The sequence below is a fragment of the Cygnus olor genome, chromosome 23 (genome assembly GCF_009769625.2).
Source record: "Cygnus olor isolate bCygOlo1 chromosome 23, bCygOlo1.pri.v2, whole genome shotgun sequence".
Lineage (NCBI taxonomy): Eukaryota > Metazoa > Chordata > Aves > Anseriformes > Anatidae > Cygnus > Cygnus olor.
This window is the reverse complement of record NC_049191.1, coordinates 4,776,317-4,797,095: the sequence shown is the minus strand read 5'-3', so window position 1 is coordinate 4,797,095 and position 20,779 is coordinate 4,776,317. Positions and strand designations below refer to the sequence as shown.

At 45.5% G+C, this 20,779-nt stretch overlaps 1 protein-coding gene across 1 annotated transcript in view; it reads right to left on the bottom strand.

Annotated features, from left to right (window-relative positions):
* Positions 1–20,779, bottom strand: part of EPB41 (erythrocyte membrane protein band 4.1) — a 61,867-nt gene that overhangs the window by 11,421 nt on the left and 29,667 nt on the right. The window contains 9 exon segments of the mRNA XM_040535205.1: positions 10,202–10,355; positions 10,358–10,370; positions 13,137–13,199; positions 14,039–14,079; positions 14,192–14,252; positions 16,098–16,312; positions 17,856–17,951; positions 18,945–19,076; positions 20,311–20,427. Of these exon segments, the coding sequence (XP_040391139.1) occupies positions 10,202–10,355; positions 10,358–10,370; positions 13,137–13,199; positions 14,039–14,079; positions 14,192–14,252; positions 16,098–16,312; positions 17,856–17,951; positions 18,945–19,076; positions 20,311–20,427 (892 nt within the window).

Genomic DNA, 20,779 nt, shown 5'->3' with positions numbered 1-20,779 from the left:
TTTTTTTTTTTTTAGAGATCCTGCTATTTTGGATCGGGATATAACCACATGAACCAGCTGCCCTGACCACGCTCCTCGCACTGCCAGGGACGATTTCCATTTCCTTGCTCTGCATCTTTCCCCTTTCAGAAGAACTCCTGCAGGACTGTTGCTGCAGCCCATGCTAGCATGCTGCTCTGCTGCCCCTCACCCTGTAACACATGTATTATCCTCATCCCAAAACAGATTCCTATCTCGCAGGAAACTTAAGGGTTGCCAAAATGAAGTCAACCTGTCAATTACCAAAGACATGTCATAAAAATTATTAAAAATATTAAATGGCAATGTGTGCTAACTCCATACAACAACCACATTTAATGCTATAAATCCTAATTAGTATTTCCCATTGCCGCCTTCTTCAGCAGGGCACTGCAGCAGCTAATGCTGGTGCATGTTATTAGGTTATCCCCAAACAAGTATGCACATAAGCTAACAGGCTCAGTGTGACGTCTACAGATGCACGAGTAGATGAAGTTGCTTTTGCAGCAAGCCACACTCACCAGTAAGAAATCCCAGATCAAATGGTGAATGCTCAATCTCACAGCTGTCAAAGTACTTGAGTAAAAAGTATTATAAAGCAGAAAACAAGATATCCTTATTTTACAGTACCTGCTACGTCTCAGAGAATTTCTTTGCCTTAAACATAGAAGCAAAAAAGTTTAGAAGCCATTCAACAAAACTTGGCATTGGAAAACGATTGCCATTACCTATGGATTTGCATTTTTGGGCAGGTTTTTCAATTGCCATTGATCTGATTGCAACATCCTGACCAGCCTGGTCAGACAGCAGAAAGAGAAAAGAGAATTTAACTGAAGTTAAAGGTAAGGCTACAAAATACACAGCATGCTACAAGCTTAATGAAAGGGTTATATTGCTGTCATGAACAAGAATCCCAGGAAATTACACAACACACAGCAGCCCCTTCCAATGCACTGCATCAACTACTTTGCAACACGAAGCAACCTCCAGATCGACGCCTAAGTTTCCAAAATCCAGCTGCTGAGGAAGATGCTTCCAAAAGCCCTTCCCTCTTCCCTCCACCCTTCCCATCCCTCTGGGTGCCAGCTCCCCTCGCACAGAGCTGTGTTTTGCTTGGCTCAAATTCCCTCAACAGAGAAAAAGCTGCGGGTGGCATTCCAAACGCTGCCTCGGATTTGGTTTAGCTGCAGCAATGGAAAACAGAGCAGGGACACTGTCAGGGCTTATCACTGACACCACTCCTGTGCTGCTGCATTTTGCCTGCCTCGTTTGGCAACGTTTGGGCTCTGCTCTGATGCAGGCTCATCGGGAGAGCGCAGCAGAGCTGGGTGCTGCTCCGACACGGCCAGGCTCGCTTCCCCATGACTGCTCATGGCAAAAGAGAGTAAGCCGAACAGTTCAGCCAAAAGTAAATAATCTCACAGAAGAAAATTTGGGAGCTAAGATTAAAAACGCCTCTCTCTATGGCCTCTAGCCATGGAAACAACCTGGGCAGCTTCAACCAGCTAAAATTCATGCGAGACTTGCATTGGGCCGCCAAGGAGAAAGGCAGGGGTTAATTAGGAACGTGGTTTCTTCGCTCACAAAACCAGAAGGAAGCATTTTTCTCTTCAAATTAATACAATGCCGGGGGGAAAGGCTCTCAAAGTTGCACTGTGCCATATGTAGCACAGGGAATTCACAGTTGCACAATGGCACAGGACGATCCTCACCAAACAGCAGCGCATGAAACCCCTCGGCGTTACTGCAGCTACTGGCGCAGGAGAAGCGCCGAAACACAGGACCTGCGACGCTGCTGCTCTCTGAAGACTTTCTGCAAACTATTTTACCTATCATTCAGTCTCCAAAGTGAGAAGTTAGTGTTATATTACGTATTTAGTAGATGGCTGAACCTTTTGGCTCCTCTGCAAAACAAAGCTATTCTTAACCGAGCCGGATTTAATCCTGAATCGAATTATTCTGGCCGCTTCCTGAGCCTGCACGCTCCTCTGCATATCAGGGTGAAGCCCGCACCAGCTGTGTTGAGCTGCAAGCTGGGGGCTGGCTCTCAGACCCCACCTGAATCCCACTGCACCGGGCAGCTGCTAACGGCTCAGGGTCTGACGGTGCCTGGCTTGAGAAAGCAATACGAGAGTTAGTCCGACAAGTCACAGCACGGGTCATAAGCCTTTTTTGTTAATAAGCAGTGGAAAGAAGAATCTGATTTGCAATAACATTTATTAATGATAAATGTACATATTTACAAAGAAAAATCTGAGAAAAAATACAAAGCCAAAAAGTGTTCCAAAAGAGAGCATTGTCGTTAAAAAAGAAAGTATTTTAGTCCCCACAAACTGATCCAACACAAGCATGTACCACTGGTCACAAGGTGGCACAAACCAAGGCTCCTAGGACAGCCTTTACCCAAAGCCTGCGAGTCCTTCCCTCCAGCTTTACAAACCAAGAGATGCAAATAGGGACACAAGGGAAAACACCACGGGCAGGGTCTCCCACGTCACCAGCACTAGTGAGCATGGACCAAAATGTTTCGAAATGAATCAGTAACTCTTCCTTGGGATAACCTTTTCTGGAAAGCATCCTACCTCAGCTGGTTATGTCAGAACAGGTGTGATCAACTCATGATCAGAAAAGAAAAAGAAAAACCAGTAAAACAGTGGGATAATCTCAGAGTGACAAATTACCACCGCTTACATAGAGAGGCTTCACCTAAAACCTTCCTGAGGAGCCCCGAGGTGCAAACAGCGCAAGGCCAGTCCTGCAAACGAGGAATGCCAAGGAAACCCACCTCTCCTTATTTCAGGACTGGACACAAATACTGAATTCCTCCTCTTTAGGGCCATCACCAGTTACTGCACAAACGGTATGGGAGGAAAACCTGGTCTTATGCTCAACTCCGAATCCTAACACAACCTTCCCACAGAGACTCAGTCATCTTTGATCAACCCACTGGGTTGCAAAGCAAAGCAGCACATGACAGGGGATGCAGACAATACCAGCAGTCTACCCTAATTTATCTGTTTACTTCTAATAATGGAAAGAAAAGTGGATTTTGTTTTACGGTAATGCATACCTCTTCAATATCACCAGCGCAACATCATATACAGAGCCCAATACCTAATGCAGCCTCAGAGTTGAAACTGAGTTTGAAGCAATCGGTCAGGCTCACGTGCACTTGCTGCTTCCAAATACTCACGCCCACCTTTTCCCAAAGCATGAAAGCATAAGAAACCATTCTGCATTTTCTCTGGAGATCAGAAAAGCTGCTATCAGCGTAAGAAGATTCAGAATAGAGAGTAAGTGCAGAGCCAACCACAGGCTCCGCGACGGAAAAAGCTGAAGGGACTGAACCTCGACTGGTCCCTTACTCCAGCTGCTGGCTGGAATCCAGGTGGAAGCACCAAAGTGTCCCTGCAGCAGAGCAGTCAGACTGCAAAGCACTGGGGAAGTCTAATTAACACCAAAACTGCTGGCAGTCTTCTAGCAGCTACGTCACTGGCATGCCAGAGCCACTGAGATGTCATTTCTGCAGCAGGTCACACCGAAGGATCAGGATTTCCCATGCAAATCTGGAGGAGGTTATGTGCTACAGCCATTTTCAGCTTCCCTTGGAAGAAATAACCGAGTTCTCCACCACTCACTGTCAGTGCAACAGGGTGGAACTGCAGCACGCACAACCAGGGGGCTTTAATCCTACCACCCGCGAGCACTTCAGGGCGGTGCTAGGGGCAAGGTGAGCTGCCAGCACCTTGCAGTGTGTTTGTTCCTGAGGAAGAAGGGAGCAAAGTACACGTTAGTTCCTTTACGAAAACCTGAGACCTCTGCCCTTAAACTAAGCCAGATCGTGTCAAGTCTCCCCTGCACGACACCCAGCAACCTGAGCGGACGTCAGGCAAAAGCAGTGAAACTGGGAATCAACCAGCACAGCACAAACGTGCACGAGATACCTAATGCACAAAAATGAGACCCTATGCAGGCTGCCACGGGCAAGATGAGGTTTCTGTTCCTGATAAGCTACAACCTTTCCCTGCCATAAAAGATCATATCCACCTGAATGAATATAGGTAACTGGCCTCTACACTGCCACAGAAATATAAAGAGTTTGTTCAGCTTCTTATACCCTTCGGTGATAACTGCTCTATAAATTCCAAAAATGTTCCTGAGCATTCTCAGAATATGAAGTTTAATTATTTTTTTTTTTTTGCTGACAACCAGCCTTATCTCAAGATAAAAAAAAAGGAAAAGTGAGAGAGAGAGAGACAATGTTAATTAATTAAATAATTGTGTTGAAGTGACCAACAGAGTGCGTCTCTCATCACTCTGGGATAAGATTATCCTGAGAAATGCTTATGTTCAAACATTGCTCTGGGCAAAGATTTTAGACTTCAGGTCCTTTGGAAATGGTAGAGGGAGCTGCAGAAACCAGGGCTTTGCAAAAGCCACCGTTATGGCTTGAAGGAATTTGTCATTGGTTCAAGGATGGTGCGCAATAACCCAAAGAGTGCTCGATGCAGCAATCCTCAACCAGCACCGTGACAGCTAACCTGAGCAATGGCTTTTTTAAAGGTGCATGTTTAAGCTGTTTTTCTCCATGAAATATGGACAGAAAATGGACAGAGAAGGATTGAACATCCCCTGTCCCTTCCCTCCCCATGTCATGCTGTGGAGGATGAATGGTCCCCACTTTTCATTATGTCTGCTCCAATTTTTGAAGGGAAAACTTTCTGGAAAGCTTCTTCCATCCTGCATCTTCTGCATCGCACGCAGCACCTCGGCATCCTTCCTTAGCTTTCCTACCTCTCCTCTTCAAGGGCCACTTTCTCAAAATAATCTTCCTGAATCTCATCCATGGGCATCCTGAGCAGTGCTGGAACCCCGCATCGCACCGAGTGGCCACGGCTGCTGCGCAGGCAGGAGGCAGGCAGCTCTCCATCTAGCTGCACTACACCTGTAGCTGTACAGCACCAAAAAACCCATTTCCTTCTGCTATTTCTACCGCTGAAAGAGGAAGACTGTGTATTAAAGGCAGTGTATTAAAAAGGGCAGAATACTTTCCGAGGAAAATCAGCATTCAGAGAAAACGAAGTCCTAAAGGCACAAACTGGTGAACTCATCGGAGCACGTTACAAGATCTGGGGACAGAGCGGTCAGATCAGAAAGATTCCTGGGAGATCAAAATGAAGGGTTCCACTTGCAACCTAAATTTCTGAGACAGAGTTTCAAAAGCCTCAGCCTATACACTGAGAGTAAGAGACAGCTCAAATAGTCCGTGATATGCTAGGATCCTTCCAACCAGGCAGCACATGCCAAGTTGCACACATACCTTAATTGCCTTGCATCTTTTTCCTGTAAGCATATTTGCTAGCTTCCTAAAGTACACTGTTCACACAGATACAGATCTATAAAGGGTTATAAATACACATATTTATATATATTCACACTTTTTAGTCCCTGTAATAGAGTTCTACTCCTTTCTCTTCTATGCTGTTGGAGCAGCTGCCAACACTGATGGCACTGGTGGCTGTTCTCAGAAGTAACTGCTTCTACACCACTACTCTAGAGAAAGCAACAGAAAGCACATCACTACTGGAAGGAGAAGCAGTTGGCTCAGCTCAGTCCCATAATTATTATATACAGAAAAGAAACCCCTTAGACACAAAGTCCCATCTGCCCTCCAGCTCGCAAACCTGTTGTACTCAGCCTGGCAGAGCAACTCCTCTCGCATCTTTCGCAGCTCGATTGCATTCACTATCAAGTTAACTTGGATAAACAAGAGCATTTTCCAGACATTTACATTTGTAAGCAATAAACAACAAGCAGCATGCAACGGGTTTGTTAAGGAAGTCAAAACAATTGATGGCTTTAACGTTAGAACCTTAGAACCGTGTCCTGAGCACAATCGTCTTTTTACACGTTGGGGTAAACTAAACAGTCGGAAAGTCAACATGCTAACAAGGCGACGTGTAACAGGTTATTCCATTCCTGTGACCTAAGCAACATGCTTCAGTTAGCTCAACACGAGTTAAAAAACACATCTGAAGTGCACCAAGACCACCAGGTTCAGAAAAATTATTAATCTATGTTTACAATAAGTAGTTCCTTCTAATGGATTTTCTCCTACAACGCAATGGATTTTCTTTGAAATGAGAACGCGGGTGTGAGAGGGAAGCTGATGCTTTGCAGAAGGCTTCCCACTGGGAAAATCAAAAGTTGCCTGTTCCTGTCTATAAGTTAACACTAATAGCAGCACTAACAATCAACACTTTTATTTAAATGCCAATCTCAGTTCCTAGAAAAGGAGTGGTTATGGATTAGATTCAGCACATTGCTGTGAAGCCTCTTCAGGCTTTTGGATCACTATCAAATGTTCCTCTGCTTGTGAACATCTTACGTTCAAAGCAACGAGCTTAAAAGCAATTCTTCAGCAATTGGTACATGAAGTCAAAAAGGGCTACAGAGGCAAACACCTCCTGCCACGTATTTATGTTCTCAGTCTGCCCTCTTACAGCTGAAGCCTCTGAAACTGGGGACACGATTTAGAGAATTCCTTTTTGTGCACAGCTCTAGGAAACGTCAAAATAGATCTGGCAATCCATTACCACTCCTGCCAGGCCCCGGATCACAGCTACACAATAAAACAGAGGGATTAACACTAGCGTTGCAGGGCGTCCCTCCCCGGGACTGCGAACTACGGAGATCAAAGACCAGGACAAGGAAGATGCAGCAGAGGCTACGGCCAAGAGATTCAGGAGCTTTGGTCTTGAGGTTTCAGTGTGACCCTGTTCCCACTCAGAGAAAGAGCAGCCACCAAACAGTCAGTGCTAACACCACAAGAAAAGACATCATAAAGGGAATGCGCACAGAAGGAAAAATACTAGAGTACAGCTGACACTTTTTGAGGGATTTCTGCTCTTCAGGAATTGGAATAGAAACCTTGGAAGAGTTTCTTCACTTGCTTGCCGGGGGAAAGGCTGTCTCAGTAGGTATCTCCTGCTTTTTTAGTTTGTCTTCATCCTGTACTAACAGAGGACGTTCCTGTGTCTGCTTTCGTGGTAGAAGATAAGAAGACAGAGAGAGATGAACAAAAATGACAGATGGAAAGTGCCCAAAGTGACACTTGGAGGTGTGCAAAGTTTTCGGACAGTCTTCCTGTCAATGTGCTAATCGACTGCTCTTAAAAGCAGAGAGTGTTTTTTTTATTTATTCATTATTATTTAGAGCTCAAATCACCCTGCCACCTGAGCTGCAAAATATGGTTCTCTTACAGAGCTTGTGGATCCCTGCATCACAATCCACGTGTGTTTTGCAGCTGCCCTCCAAGAAAAGCGCATGGTTGAAGCCTACTAACGGGTGTTTGGAATTGGAATGGTTCAGGAGAAAGGGAGCTTTGTGGCATTACCAAGAGAAATGGTGTAGTACAAAACGTGGTCTCTGACAACTTCCTATTCTACAGTGCCCTTAAAAAATAGCTTTTGTTAAATAACATTTAGACTTCAGTGCAGGTACAAAATTATTTTTTGAAAGTTCTGACAAGAGTATCAAAATTTTGATCATTTTGAAAATTCTACCAGAACAAGTGAAAAACTTTTACATCTTAGAAATCCCGAGTGTGGAACAGGCAGGCTGCCAGTATGAGTGCTCCAAACCCCTGAAATCTTGCTCTGCGTTTTAGCACTTTTGTTTCTGGAGCTCAGGAATGTGAAAACCCAGAATGATAAATCATCACACGGGATCATGCAAGGGCTCTAGCACTTCCGCTGAAGAAAGACAAGATTGTGGGAAGTGTTGCTGCAACCTGTCCAGTAGCTCTCCAGCCTCTTCAGGTCGGCAGCCGTGGTCAAACCCAAGCACACCTAATAAAGAAAGAACTTGGCTCTAAGCTCTCTCAGCTGAGCTAGCCTCCTCTGGTCAGTGCGGTATTTGGGACTGGTTCTTTGCACACCCCTAAGTGCTGACTATCAGGGAGAAAGTAGCTGGGAGACTGGCAGCAAAAGAAAATATAAAATGCAAGAGTAACATGATCATTAAACAAAACGGAAAGAAAGACAACATAAAAAGAACAGGGTACAGTTAATCTTTCATAATTGCTTTTCTCTCCGAATATACGGTTACATCTTTCATGCAGCTTTTTCCAACCAGCCATGCACCAAAAGAAGCAAATCGAAAGCTGCAAAAGCTGCAGCAGTGCAAAAAGTCCTCTCAAGTGTTAGGCTGTGAGTTATGAAACTACTCCATGTAGCCAAAAGAAAAATGTATCCAGCAGCTGCTCTCAAGTTTTTGCTTGGTGCCATTGCAATAGCAAAATCTGGTTCAGCAGCACATATCCGAACAGCAGCTTTACCTCAAGCCCACCAACCTGTCTCTCAGAAGATAGGACAGTGACTTTCTTGACCTGGACACACAAAGCGTGTAAGGTTCAGTTGTCTTGCAGTAAAACATACAGGAACAGCAGAAAAGCAAGCCCCTGGCAGAATAACCCCTTTGCCACCACAGCAGGGTTAAGATACCACCATGAGCAGTAGAAACAGGATTGCTTTGCATTATTCACCAACCCTAAACATTGTGCACTGATGTGCAGGTCAAGTAAAACTTCCTCCCCGGTAGGTGCCATATCAGAGACACATTTCTGGAAAGTTCACAGCATAATGTGTCCACCTCCATCTCAGAGGTGAGGCTGCTTCAGAGAGGAGCATATTAAGAGGTAGCGTGAATGTCCAGAAATGCAAATCAAGGGCTGACCCCAATCTTCATGTCACTGTGGTGCACCGCAGCCTGCAAAGCCCACATCATCCAGTATTGTGCACAGCAGCCCCCTAAGACCTCACATGCCATCACCACGCAAGAACTTCTCCTGAATAACCAAGAATTTAATTTTTGAACTGCAGCTGCTGAGCTTGAGAGCCCCTGCCCTGTTCCACCTGCACTCCATTAAAACACTCGGTATAGCAGGCAGAGCTCTGTGTCGCTCTGCTGTGCCCTGCTCCCAAATTCCTGTGCAATTTGCACTAAAAGACAGCAACCAAAGGGTGAAGTTCATCCAGGTGCTATACAGGCTAATTCCAAGAATGACAACAAGTGCATTGTGGGAGGTGTGGGAGGGAAATTGTTTTTCTAACAGGAAAAAAGCCCTATAATTTTCATGGCCCTTTCTCCATGCTTTGAGGAGCCTGTAGTAACTCAGCCACTAAAGCCCTGGCATCCATTCTGATAACCCTCCATCCTCTGCAAGATTATTTCTGTTTAACAATCAAACAATTTTCTGTTTCAATCAAACATATTTCGTTTAACAATCCCCTTGCAGTGGGATGAAGAGCAAACGGAAGTTTATCTGCAGAGCTGTGGGCAGGAAGGGGAGAAGCTAGGGTTTAAAGCAGGAGAGATTCTGCGACTGCCTTCGCTGCAGCCAGGATTCAATTTTTCAGTTTTAATGAAAATCTCATTCATTATTTAAGGGACTGATTACCGCTTTCACTCACAAGCTTCAAATCTGAGCCAGGAAGTGCCAGTATTAATATAAGAGAGAAGCTGCCTATTATCAAAGAAGAAACAAGCTGGCAGGACATCTCTGCTGTTCCATCTCGGTTTCTTTGAAAAGGTTTTTTTTTTTGGAGGCAATTAGTGAGGGGCCTGTGAATGTACATGGCTACTGACATATAGACACTGCTTCTGCAAGGAGAAAGCCTTCCATCAGGTATGACAGCCCTGCTCTCATCACAGCACACCTGTATGCACTAGCAGATTCCAGTGCAAGACTAAACCCAGTGACTGGATTAACTGGGATTGCAGTGACATTTGAAATGGATGGCATGCGAGTGTTCCTGCACTGGATTACCTGCAATGTTCCGTTCAATTTAGGGCTTTGGGGGGTTGGGTGGGCACCAGGAATAAGTCAAACCCTGCGAAATATGCTATCAGCATGGATGACAGCAACGCTAGGAAAAGGAGTATCAAAACCAGGTGGACAAATTCCTACGCTTTTATGCAATTCACAAAAATAAATCACATTTTTATGGTACTAAAACTAAAGCACCCATTCTCTTAGAGACCATTATGCATGTTAAAGTCTTCTCAAATGGAACCAAAGCTCCAGGGAGCTGAGGCTCGATTTGAGCTCGCGAGGCCGTCCCTGGAAGCGGCACGCAGCAAGCCACCACCCACGCGGCGTCAGGGTACTCACTCCATCCACTCCCGTGGAATCTGCCCGTTGACGTTAAGTGTTCGGAAGGGGGAGTGAGTGGACAAACGTTTGTCCCATTCACTCGGCCGAGGCTCCGGGACAGACTCCATGAAGTTCTTCTTCAACTCGCTGATGTTGGCGTGGTGCTTCTTTATTTCTTCTGGGTCTTATCTAGATCCTAGTAGTGAAAGGACAGAATGAATGAGGAGGCACAGAGACAGGCACCTACAGTTGCCTACGCTGCCACATAGCAAGCTGCACTCAGCAGAGATGTTGCCGACTTCCATCAATTGTGCTCACACTGTAACACACCAAGGGAACGTCCCTCTCTCCTTTCTTTCTCATCTTGTATTGAGCAAATCTGCAACCAGCACAGCGGGGTGTCTGCCAGGAGCGAGACTTGCCGTTCACTTCATCTCAAGCTACACCGAAACAGATGACAGCCAAGTTGTGAGCTCGTGGGATTTCTGCACGTGGATTTACTGAATTGCAAGACTAAGTTTGTTTGGGTTCTTCAATTTCATGCCTCTAAATTGGGTGGGTTTGCTTTCTTTCCCTCTGCTAGCCTGACTTTTCAAGGGTATAAATGCAGTTAATGTTTAAGAACTTTTTCCAGTTTCACTCATTCTCTTTGTATCTATTCTGTCATCTTATCAGAAGTTATCTGTGGTCCCAGAATACCCCCATCACTTTTTTTTTCTCCTCTCATCTCCAAGAGCTACCATAGGAGCTTTAGACTTCAGACTGAAGATAAGAGGGCAGACCTCTAAAATTGAACTGAGAATTTACTTTATGCTGGATCAATCAGGAAACTCCTACTAAAATTATTGATCTTGAAAGAGCCAGATTTCTACTCTGTGATGCCAGTTTACAGCATAAATGCCCAGACTTCAAGGCAAGTCAGCTCAGTTCAACTAATGTGTTCAGAAATAGCCTTTCCTTGCAAGCAAAACAGTTGGTTTAAAACGAAGCTTTTGCAATAAAATAGGCTTAAGCCAAACAACAACTTTTCTGGACAGTGCCAAAAAGCAGCAAAGCCTCACTCATTAGAAAAAGGAGGAAAGTAAGGTCAGTAGAAGCATCACTGGCAGATTTTGCTCTTTTTATGCTTTTAGTTGTGACTCAGCCCATAGATTTTAGAAGATGGGAGAGCAAGTGCTTCTGGAAGCAAATGCATCCCTAAAGGAAGCCCCCCTCCACCCCACCACCCGATATCAGCGTTCCTGCAGCGTACCCAGGACACACCAACCTTTCGGTTTACGGGGTTATAGCCCCAACCGCCTCATTAACAACATTTGCTCTTTTCGGTACGGTTCTGGGGAACAACAGCTTTGGCATCTGTCCCAGATAAAAGCACGAGGCAAGTGCTTGCTCATTAGAAGAAGCACGAATAGGTCTGCTGAGGACACCATGGTAAAGTCGGAACCTCTGCGTGGGTCCAGGAGCCCTCAGCTGCCCCTGGCTGAGAGAAGAGAAAGCCCCTCGCCTGCCTGCCACGAGCTGGTCCTGAGAGCCTGCAGAGAAGCTAAAGCCCCAGAGCGACACGTGAAGCCACAACTGATCTCAAAAGCATCTTAAGGAACAAGCCCTCGGAGCATTAAGCTCTCCTCGTCTTTTTGCCTTTTCCTAAGACCACAGAGCGCAGGTTTGCTGAGCACTGAGCGTTAAACGGCTTTCATAAAACCAAGCAGCAGATTCTGGAGTATTTCTCCGCACGCGGTTGTGCTGGAAGTCACCCGATCTGCCAAACGCAGGGAGTAAAAAGGAAGCAAAGGGGTGAGCGCCGGGGCCAGCCCTCCTCTAGGCCGTAGGGCTGGAGCACTGCAACAGAACCGGGTGGAGGCGGGCGAGGGGAGCAGAGCACCATACCACACTGATAGGAAAAAGCCATTTAGGAGCAACGTGTAGGTAAAAGCTCTGCTTGGAGGAGGGGAGAAGGAGCCGCTCGCGTTGGCCTAAAGAAAGCGACAGGCACAGTCTTCGCAGCGCGCCGGCGGTGGCCGAACTCTGCCCGTCTGCTGACCGCTCACTCGTGTCCGGAAGCTTAAATTGTAGCAGTCAAAAAAAACCCCAAAGCTGCAAAATGTTTAAAATTCAGATTAGGAGAAGGCAGTTAGTACACTTCAACTTTCAAGAGATACCAACAGGGAAACCCTACCAGCTGGTGCTGCAAGGTTGAGTAGAAACACGTAAGGCAGGAACAGAGTACCAGAAGCCACAAACATCTTCTGTAACACGGTGTGTAGGAAAATATATGATTGGCACGTTCTGTTCTGAGACTGTGCTTGGGTGAAACCAAGGGTGAAGGGCTCCCAAGCCAAAGGGAACAGCTTTGCAGCCAAACATCGCTTCGAGCCACCAGGCCAGCCCCAGGGGCTCAGCACCAAGGCATTGCTGGAGATGCTGCAAGGCAAGAGGGAGGTCGCAGGAGGATCACGGCAACCATCCCACATGGCCCCATCTGAAAGATGGGCTGGCTTCGTGCCTCTGCTTTAAGCAACGTGGCTGTCCCAGTGGCCTGAAGGCCATGGTGGTCACTGAAATTTACTTTACTTTCTCATAGGCTGTCTTTGCTCGCAAGAAAATCATTTATTTCAGGCTAGGAGAGACCTGCAAACAAGCACTCCCACCACGATTCGTGCCGATATGAGCACCCAGCTCACCACCCGTGGGTCCAAGAACAGAGCGGGCTGAGCACACGGCTCTGCCGATCATACATTTTGGGTAAGTATGAGAGAATGAAAGTCAGAAGAGGTAGAAGGAAGAATGCCTGCGCATCGTCATGTTTACTGTCAGCATGCAAAAGCGTACTTAAAAAAAAGTCTTTCATGCAACAGCATGCAAAAACAAAGGCGGCAGCAGCAGAAGAGGAAGAAAAAGATCAGCACAAAATGCAGAAGGTCTAGGCAAACGCAACTGAAAAAAGCTTCAAGTTCATACAAACCTCCAACATTAAATTGCTATGCCTGATATAAATGTTTTCACCATCTAGTCTCTTTGATCTTTTCTGTGAAAATGAAAGAAAAGGGGGAACAAAAAAAAAGAAAAGCACAAAAATTAAAATGTTGTTTTTGCGGGATTCAAATTGGCAAATTAAAAAGTTAACTCAACGTTTGGAGCGCAGCGCTGTGCCGGTGTGGGATGGGCCACGGAGCCACAAGAACGCCTGCACCGAGTCACCACCAGGAAATGGAAGTTCGGGCTCATGAGAATGGGAAAATGCAATGGGTCCTTTAAAGAGACAGCTCCCAGTGTTTCATCGGCTTTTGCGTTGATTTACACTGCTCTCCACAAAGAGACAGCTTACCGTGCTGCTGTGGAAGCCTTGCACGAGGTAATAACTTCATATTCCTGATAGTGATGCATGCCTGCCACAATGTACTACGCTGGTTTGGTGCTCTACATGTAATTTTTACATGGCCTCAATGTGCATAGTAACTATACTTAAATCACCTTTCCCATCTCGAATTTTTCCCCTATTACTCAATCAGTACAAAAAAGTATTAAACTTTTTTTTGCATTTCCTGGAATGCACACTATACGGTTTTCTTTGGTTTCTAACTAAATTTGTTACAGAGAAGCAAAGATAAATTTTATAGGTCATATAGAGTTATAGGTATATGTTTCTCTCTAACATTCAACATGCAAATTTTAGCGATCAGACTGTCTATGGGAAAAAGCCATTCTCTTTGAAATCAAGTATTTGATAGTTGCAGTTTAAACACAACAAAAACCAAAAACCCAACCCAAAGCACATGAAGAAATTGGAGCACTGTCTTTTTAAATCGGTTACGTATGCATGAATGATATGGCAAATTTGTTTGGTGAAAGTGGAAAATGGCTAACCTTCCTCATTCTTATCAGTTCTTCCTCTTTTCTGCAGGCTGCTGCTGTGTGGCAGTGATAAAACAAAAAAAAAAAAAAAAAACAAAAATTGTTGGTTCATTTAACCGTGTTGAACCTTCAAAAATGTGAGCAACCTAACTGAATTATCGGCACAAACCTGGGGCTGGTCACCATTCGTAGTGGGTACTGTGACCTCAGTGTGCGTTTTCCTCACCTACATTTAAGAAATAAATTGGTAAAAACATTTCTTGTTAGTAGACTTTTTTTTCAAGAGACAATTTAGTTTCAAAACACAGCTGCATCAAGTTGGTTTTGAGATGCTGGGTGAACATGCAAAAACCAACATGCAGCCTGCCAGAAAGAGTTAATAACACCGCAGCTCTCCGTCAGTCTGTTAGTTCAACAGCACAGTCGAAATAATTCTTTCAGCTTGAGAAGTATTTGCATTTGCAGCTAGTGCTCTCTAGCGCTCCTGAAGGCTGGCTTCCCACGTGCGTTAGATTTGTCAGTCGATGTTTTAAAACCCCATTTAGAGCTGGATCTCCCAGGGAGATCAGTACCCAAAGCAACATGTTCAGATCAACACAGAACTTCTCAAAACCAGCAAATGAGATGTTACGCACGGATACTGTAATATGGTCATACAGTCAGTAAGAAGAGACCTATCTTTAAAACGAATCCAGCAGCACAAATTAAGTTCTTTACTGACCATGAGTAGAGAGCCCAGATTGTCTTAACATTTTAAGGAATGCATTTTAGGGAAACTGGATTGCCAAATACTCTGAAGGTGAAAGCATTGGTGGGTGTTAAAAGAAGTGATACAGCTACATTTGAGAAACAGGGTAAATTTGGCACATTCAAATCCACAATTTCCCCCCACATCTACATTTAAAGGAAAAAAAAAACCACACAATTTAAGCATTTAAGAAAAAAGAAACCCACAAACCTGTAATAAGGGAAATGGGATGAATAAAACGTACTTATTCTCAGTTTAATGCTAGAGAGGGTCAGCAGCCGTGCAGGAACAGGGATACTCAAAGCAACATCCTGAAGATCTCCTTTAGCATTTTCATTTAGAACTTACTGGCCATACAGACCAAGATTTTTTTTTAAAGCAGCTGTCCTTTGTTCACCTCCACTTCCCAACCCTAACTGACAGTGATCTCCCAGGGAGTATGGCACACGAGACTATATATCTAGTGGCTTTTATACATACAAGACCACATGCGTAACATGTCACAGGAAAAATGTGGTTCCAGAAATGCAGAGAACAACTGAACATCAGGGTAATGTGGAAATTGTAACTCAAGGCATGCACCTCTGCTGCAACACTGAAAGCTTCCAGTCAATAAGATTTGCAGAATATTAAGGACACTGTAATATGAACAAATTTTTTTTTTTACACATCATTTTGACTTAAAATACCAATACGCATATATCAGTATCATATCAACACCAGCAGAGGTCTCAGACATCTGTGGAAAGCGTGAGCATTCTCTAAAAAATTTCATTTAAATAATCCCCCTTCAAGGTCTGAACAGCACCGTTAACAATAAAAGTTTCTGCCTAGTTTTCAGAAACACCCAGGGAAAGCACATCAATTTAAAAAACCTTTGCATTTAGACACTTGGCTGCAGACCTGGTCTGTGTCGCTGCTTTCACTGGAATCCCTCCTGCTGTCATACCACCAAACAGCAGACACAGCTTAGCAAAGGGTGAGCCCCAAAATTCAAGTACCATGAACTCAAATATTAATGTGTGCAATTCTTGCCCATTTTTTAATTGATGTATCAGCAAGACGGGTTTAGGCTGGAACTACCAAAGGCAGAACTACCCTGCCTTCACATGGACATCCTCCTCCTTGTATCCTGAGGGGCAGAGCTGGGAATTCTCTCGGCCCCACATCCCCGTACATCCCTCCCATCCACTGCCTGGGTGAGGAATCCCCTTCATCATCACTGAGGAAGGGAAGGTGCCCAGAGCTGCTGCTCGGGCTGGTTTTGAGCTGCGGCTCCAGCCTGGCACCAGCCTCTTCCAAAGAGAGCCCGGACTGCCATACCTTGGATGCATCAGCTGGCTCTGCCTTGGCTCTCTCTGGTGGGATCTCTTCGCGCTTGGTCTCAGCTTTCACTGCTTCCTTTTCTGCTTTGGACACAGCGATGGCTTCCTTCACATCGGGCTTAGCTGGGACAGCTTCAGTGAGGTGGCTCTGGGCGATGGCCGGGGCAGAGGTGGGCCGGGGGCTCCTCTCGGGTGTTATCACTGCCACTGCTGAGGGTGGGAGAGACAGACAGCAACAAGGTTCAGAGCAGGCAAAGCTCCGGGCAAAGTCTTCCCGAATTACAGTGCTGTAGTTTCAAGAGAAAGGGAGGAGGAGAAGGGGGGAAAGGGGGAAAAGAAAGAAGATGTTGAGCAAAGCAGCTTGTGCGTTTAGTATGGGAAAGTTGAGATTATTTTCCTTATGGTTGAAATAAAATAAAATAAAACCCCACACGAGATGGTTTACTAAAAGCAAGCTTGCACTCTGCAGAGAAGCCACGCCAGAAAGGCTAATCTATTTCTGACGTTGTGCCATTGATTCCTGGGTCTTTCAGATACAAGCGAAACAGAAGTCCATTACGATGCAACCTTTAAAATAGAAACACTTAAGAGCTGTGGTGAATTCCTGACCTCCTTTGGATGTCCTCAACCAGAAACAGATCATCTCTGGAAGAGCGACACTGCTTTTTCCCCCATTTCCCCAAACTTCTCATCAATCCAATGAAGATAAAACCAAACAAACCCTACAAGCATTTCTCCATAAAACTTTACAGCAACATCCAGGTGGCCTTCAAAGCAGACTCACAATGTGGTCTGAGATGGATAACTCCTGCTGCAGCACAAGACACCGCCCTGAGAAGATATCCATTACCTCCAAATCGGTGAAAGTGCAGAAATTAACAACATGCTTCAAAGAAATCGTCTTTGAAGAGGATGACTGTCTTAAACAAGAGCACTAGGTATGCACAAAATCAACTGCCTCCTTCTTTCCTTGAGTTCTGACTTCCCGGACACACTCCTGATCTCTGAGAGCTGACACTTCCAGCAATATTCAATCTAATCCTGGGCAACAAAGCCAGCCTGCAAGTAATTCACGGTGCTTATCTGTAGACACGATGAGCTATTTAGTTCTCCTGATGCTGCTTTTTTGGCTGTTCCAATAAAAATATACCTAGTCATATTTTAAAAGTCATAGTTTATAAAAGAAAAGTCACAATGTGTGAATTACTGCAGCCAATACTAGGTTACAAGTGTCCATCCAGCTAGTCAAAGACACCAGAAAAATTGGCAATAAAAAAGAAATTATAATTTTAAGTAACTCCTCGATGAGAGTTGCCATTTCACCTTTCACTGAGCAGATAACTGCATCTCATCTGGGTGTCTAAAAAGTGTACGGAATCAGGTATCCATGTGGTCAAAAACTTGCAAGACAGTCAAAAAAGCAAGACCCTGATTTGTCAGAGACCAAAATTCCACTTCTAAAACAAACTCCTGGAGACTGGGTCTTGCTGCAAATCCACACTAGAAGCCCAAGCCACCGCCACTCCCTGCACCCTCTCTGCCATTCTTCAGCACGACAGCTCATTTCCATGCGCCAGGTATTTTGTTATCCTTTCAAAGGCAAATGGCCCAGTGTCTTGGTGTTATTTATGCCCCAGAAGCGGTGACAGCTGCCGGAGAGGTTGTACGCAGGGGCTGTGACATGGCAGACACGGTCAGGCTTAGAACGACGACACACAAACCATACGGGTGGGAAGAGCCGTCGCGGTGGTATCCGGCTCCTGCAGGACCTGCTCTAATTCTCTCATCACCACCAATTTTTCTTCTTCTTCTTCAACTGGGCTTATCTCAACATTGCCAAGAACACATTTGGCTAAAAATGTTTTGTGTATGTTAAAATGGCACCTTGAAGACCAAACAGAAAGGGAAATACTGCCAGCAGTAAATCTGCACGGCCGCCTCTCTTTAGGGACTTGTGCTTCTTTCACAGTGCTTCAGAGCATCGAGACACAGCAAAAATGATAAAAGGCACCGGGCTTTTCCTTTGCCATTCAACGATGAGCTGTGTCTGTCCAGAACTGCGTTACTCTGGTTAGGTTTACCTGATTAACTGCCTCTAGCTCTTCTGATATGCTGCTCTGGATTTAAACATGGTACAAAGCACTACTCCAAAGTACACGACTTAAAATATTGATCTTTATCATCCTGGCCAAGAAAATGGTACATATTGGAAGGGAAGCGTCAAGAGGAGGAAAAAGGGTGAAGGAGGTGAGTAAGAAGAAGGGGTGGCAGCAGTAGGAGACTCTTAGACGTGCTCAGGTTCAGGGCTAACACAGTCGCTGCTGTTTGCTCTGCTGTAGCAAGTACAAAGTGCGAGGACTGGTTCGGTATTTGCTGTAATATTCACAAAACCAGGTGAAGTTCGCAGTTACCCCCTCCACACCTTCAGTCTCCTCTTTCTGAAACGACCGACCCTGCTTCGAGTTATGACGGGGGCGTAGCTGTGAAGCTGCTGAAAGAAAACCCAGCTGGGGAGGAGCAGCATGGAGGTAACCCCCACAGCCTGATTTTTAGGGACAGTGACACGGGAGCATTAGAAGGCCAACACACACAGCTGCCATTAATTCCAGCACACAGCCAAGCCACCGCACGACACTCCACTCGCATTTCACGCAGAGGCAAACCCTGGTAAGAAACACTCGAGGGTTACAGCGGCAGGGTCCAGCACACCTGCAAAAGCTACCCTGCGATTTTAATGGCATTAACACCACTGCAAACAACGCAGCCTCTGTCCTACAGCACTTCAACCACTTCAACCCCGCAGGCTGCGGCGCGGGCAGCCGACACCGCGCTGCTGCGGCTGTACCTGACCGCTTCTGCAACGGTTCTGGCGGCTTTGGCTTGGCAACGGGAACCTGAGCCACCTCTACCTTCTCCTCCTCCTCCTCTTCCTCCTCTGCAATGGGTTTCATTTCAAAATTTTCAAGCATGTGCTTGGCTAGAAAGAGTTTTGCATGCATTAGTAAAGCGTCTGGAGACCGGCGCGGACACAACAGTCACCGCAGCACAGGACACAGCTCAGATTCCTCAACCAGGCAGCACCTGAGAACAGCAACGAGTTTCTAAACCAGGTTGATTAGAAATAATTCTCCACAGTGCAACTGTCTGTCAGTCCTTCTAGCACTGCCAGTCCCAACAGTGGATTAGGTGAGAGTTAAAAGCAACGTGAAAAAGCTTTGTGAGCTTCTTTCCTAGGCAGGGACAGAGCTGAGCTATGGGGGGACAGGAAAACTGGTCTCGAGCACCTCGCTCGCTCCCAGCTCTCAAATCTGAAAGTTAAGAACATGCAGCCATCTGTCCTGGGGTCTTAAATCTTAACTCTCCGTCTTCTGCTTTTACAGCAATGGGTTTTCACTGCCAGGCTATGCTGACTAGTAGGAATAGAGAGGGAGACAGAGGTAGAGGAGTCAGTCACGTCACTCGAGGAAACCTTGATCTAGATTTCAGACCAGAAAAGCAGTGATGTCAAAAGCACACTGTAAAATCTTCAAGGTAGAAGAAGGGAAGTAGAAAAGCACACAATGCATTTGCATATGAATTATCTCCAGTCCTAACGCAGCACAGGCATTCCCTATTTATGTGAGGAAGAAAGTAAGTATTTGACACCACTACTGCTATGATACACTCATTAATATTCAAATATACTGTTGTACCTACAAACCTCTGTTTAGAGGGCATTAATATTTATAGTAATACCTATCTTAAGAGAAATCTAGGCTCCATGTAGCAAAATGGAAGGCATTTCTCAAAACCACCAACAGAAACCAAAATAGGCTTAAAAATTGCAAGCAGTTCCAGGGATGAAGTCTTTCAGAAGCTTTACAAGAAGTTTCAGGATCACAGGTAAAGAACTTTGAAGTTTTCTAATCCACATTTATAAAACTACCAAAATTTAATAAGGAGACAGGTCTTAAGTGCCAGTACATCCTAAACATTCCCCCACCTCCCCAAATTACTGTCCAGCCAGGTGCAAGGCAGAAATTTAACAAGTCTCCAGACTCCCAGAGCTGCCCATCCTCTGACTGCGAAACTCTTCTTGCAAAGAAACGAAAAAGAAAGCCGCCAGGTTTGGTGAAACTTTTCAGAGTTGTCAGGAACAAGCATGTAAAGGCGTCTCAGTGGGGAAAGGATAGGAAAGGCGCTGCAGAGATTTGTAGCCACCACCGCTATACCTGGCTTCTCTGGGAACTGATCCGCGGGTTTTGGTTCAGGAACCTCAACCACCACCACCTCCTCCTGCTTCTCTTCCTCTACGGCTCTGAACTCAACTTTTTGAGTCGCACGTTTAGCTGAAGAAATGGCGCACATGTTAACAACTGCCCACACAGCAGATGGAGAAAGGCTGCAGACTTCAACCGGGACAGAAGCGTTACATTCACAGGTTGCTCTTTCCATGCTCTGACATTCAGGTATGGGAGTGCAGCCCCGGGTCCTGATTTTACAAGCACCCCACAACCCAGCTCACGGGCAACAAACTCACGCACTCCCCCTTTCACACCCCACCTCCTCTAGTCTGCTGCTACTGTTTGGAAATGTCAGGGAAGAGCCCACCTAATCGATGTGCCACAAACTCCAGTATTAGCATCCCTTTAACAGACACCAACAAAGTTTCAAACAGCAGTGGCAAAACTCTCCCCATCG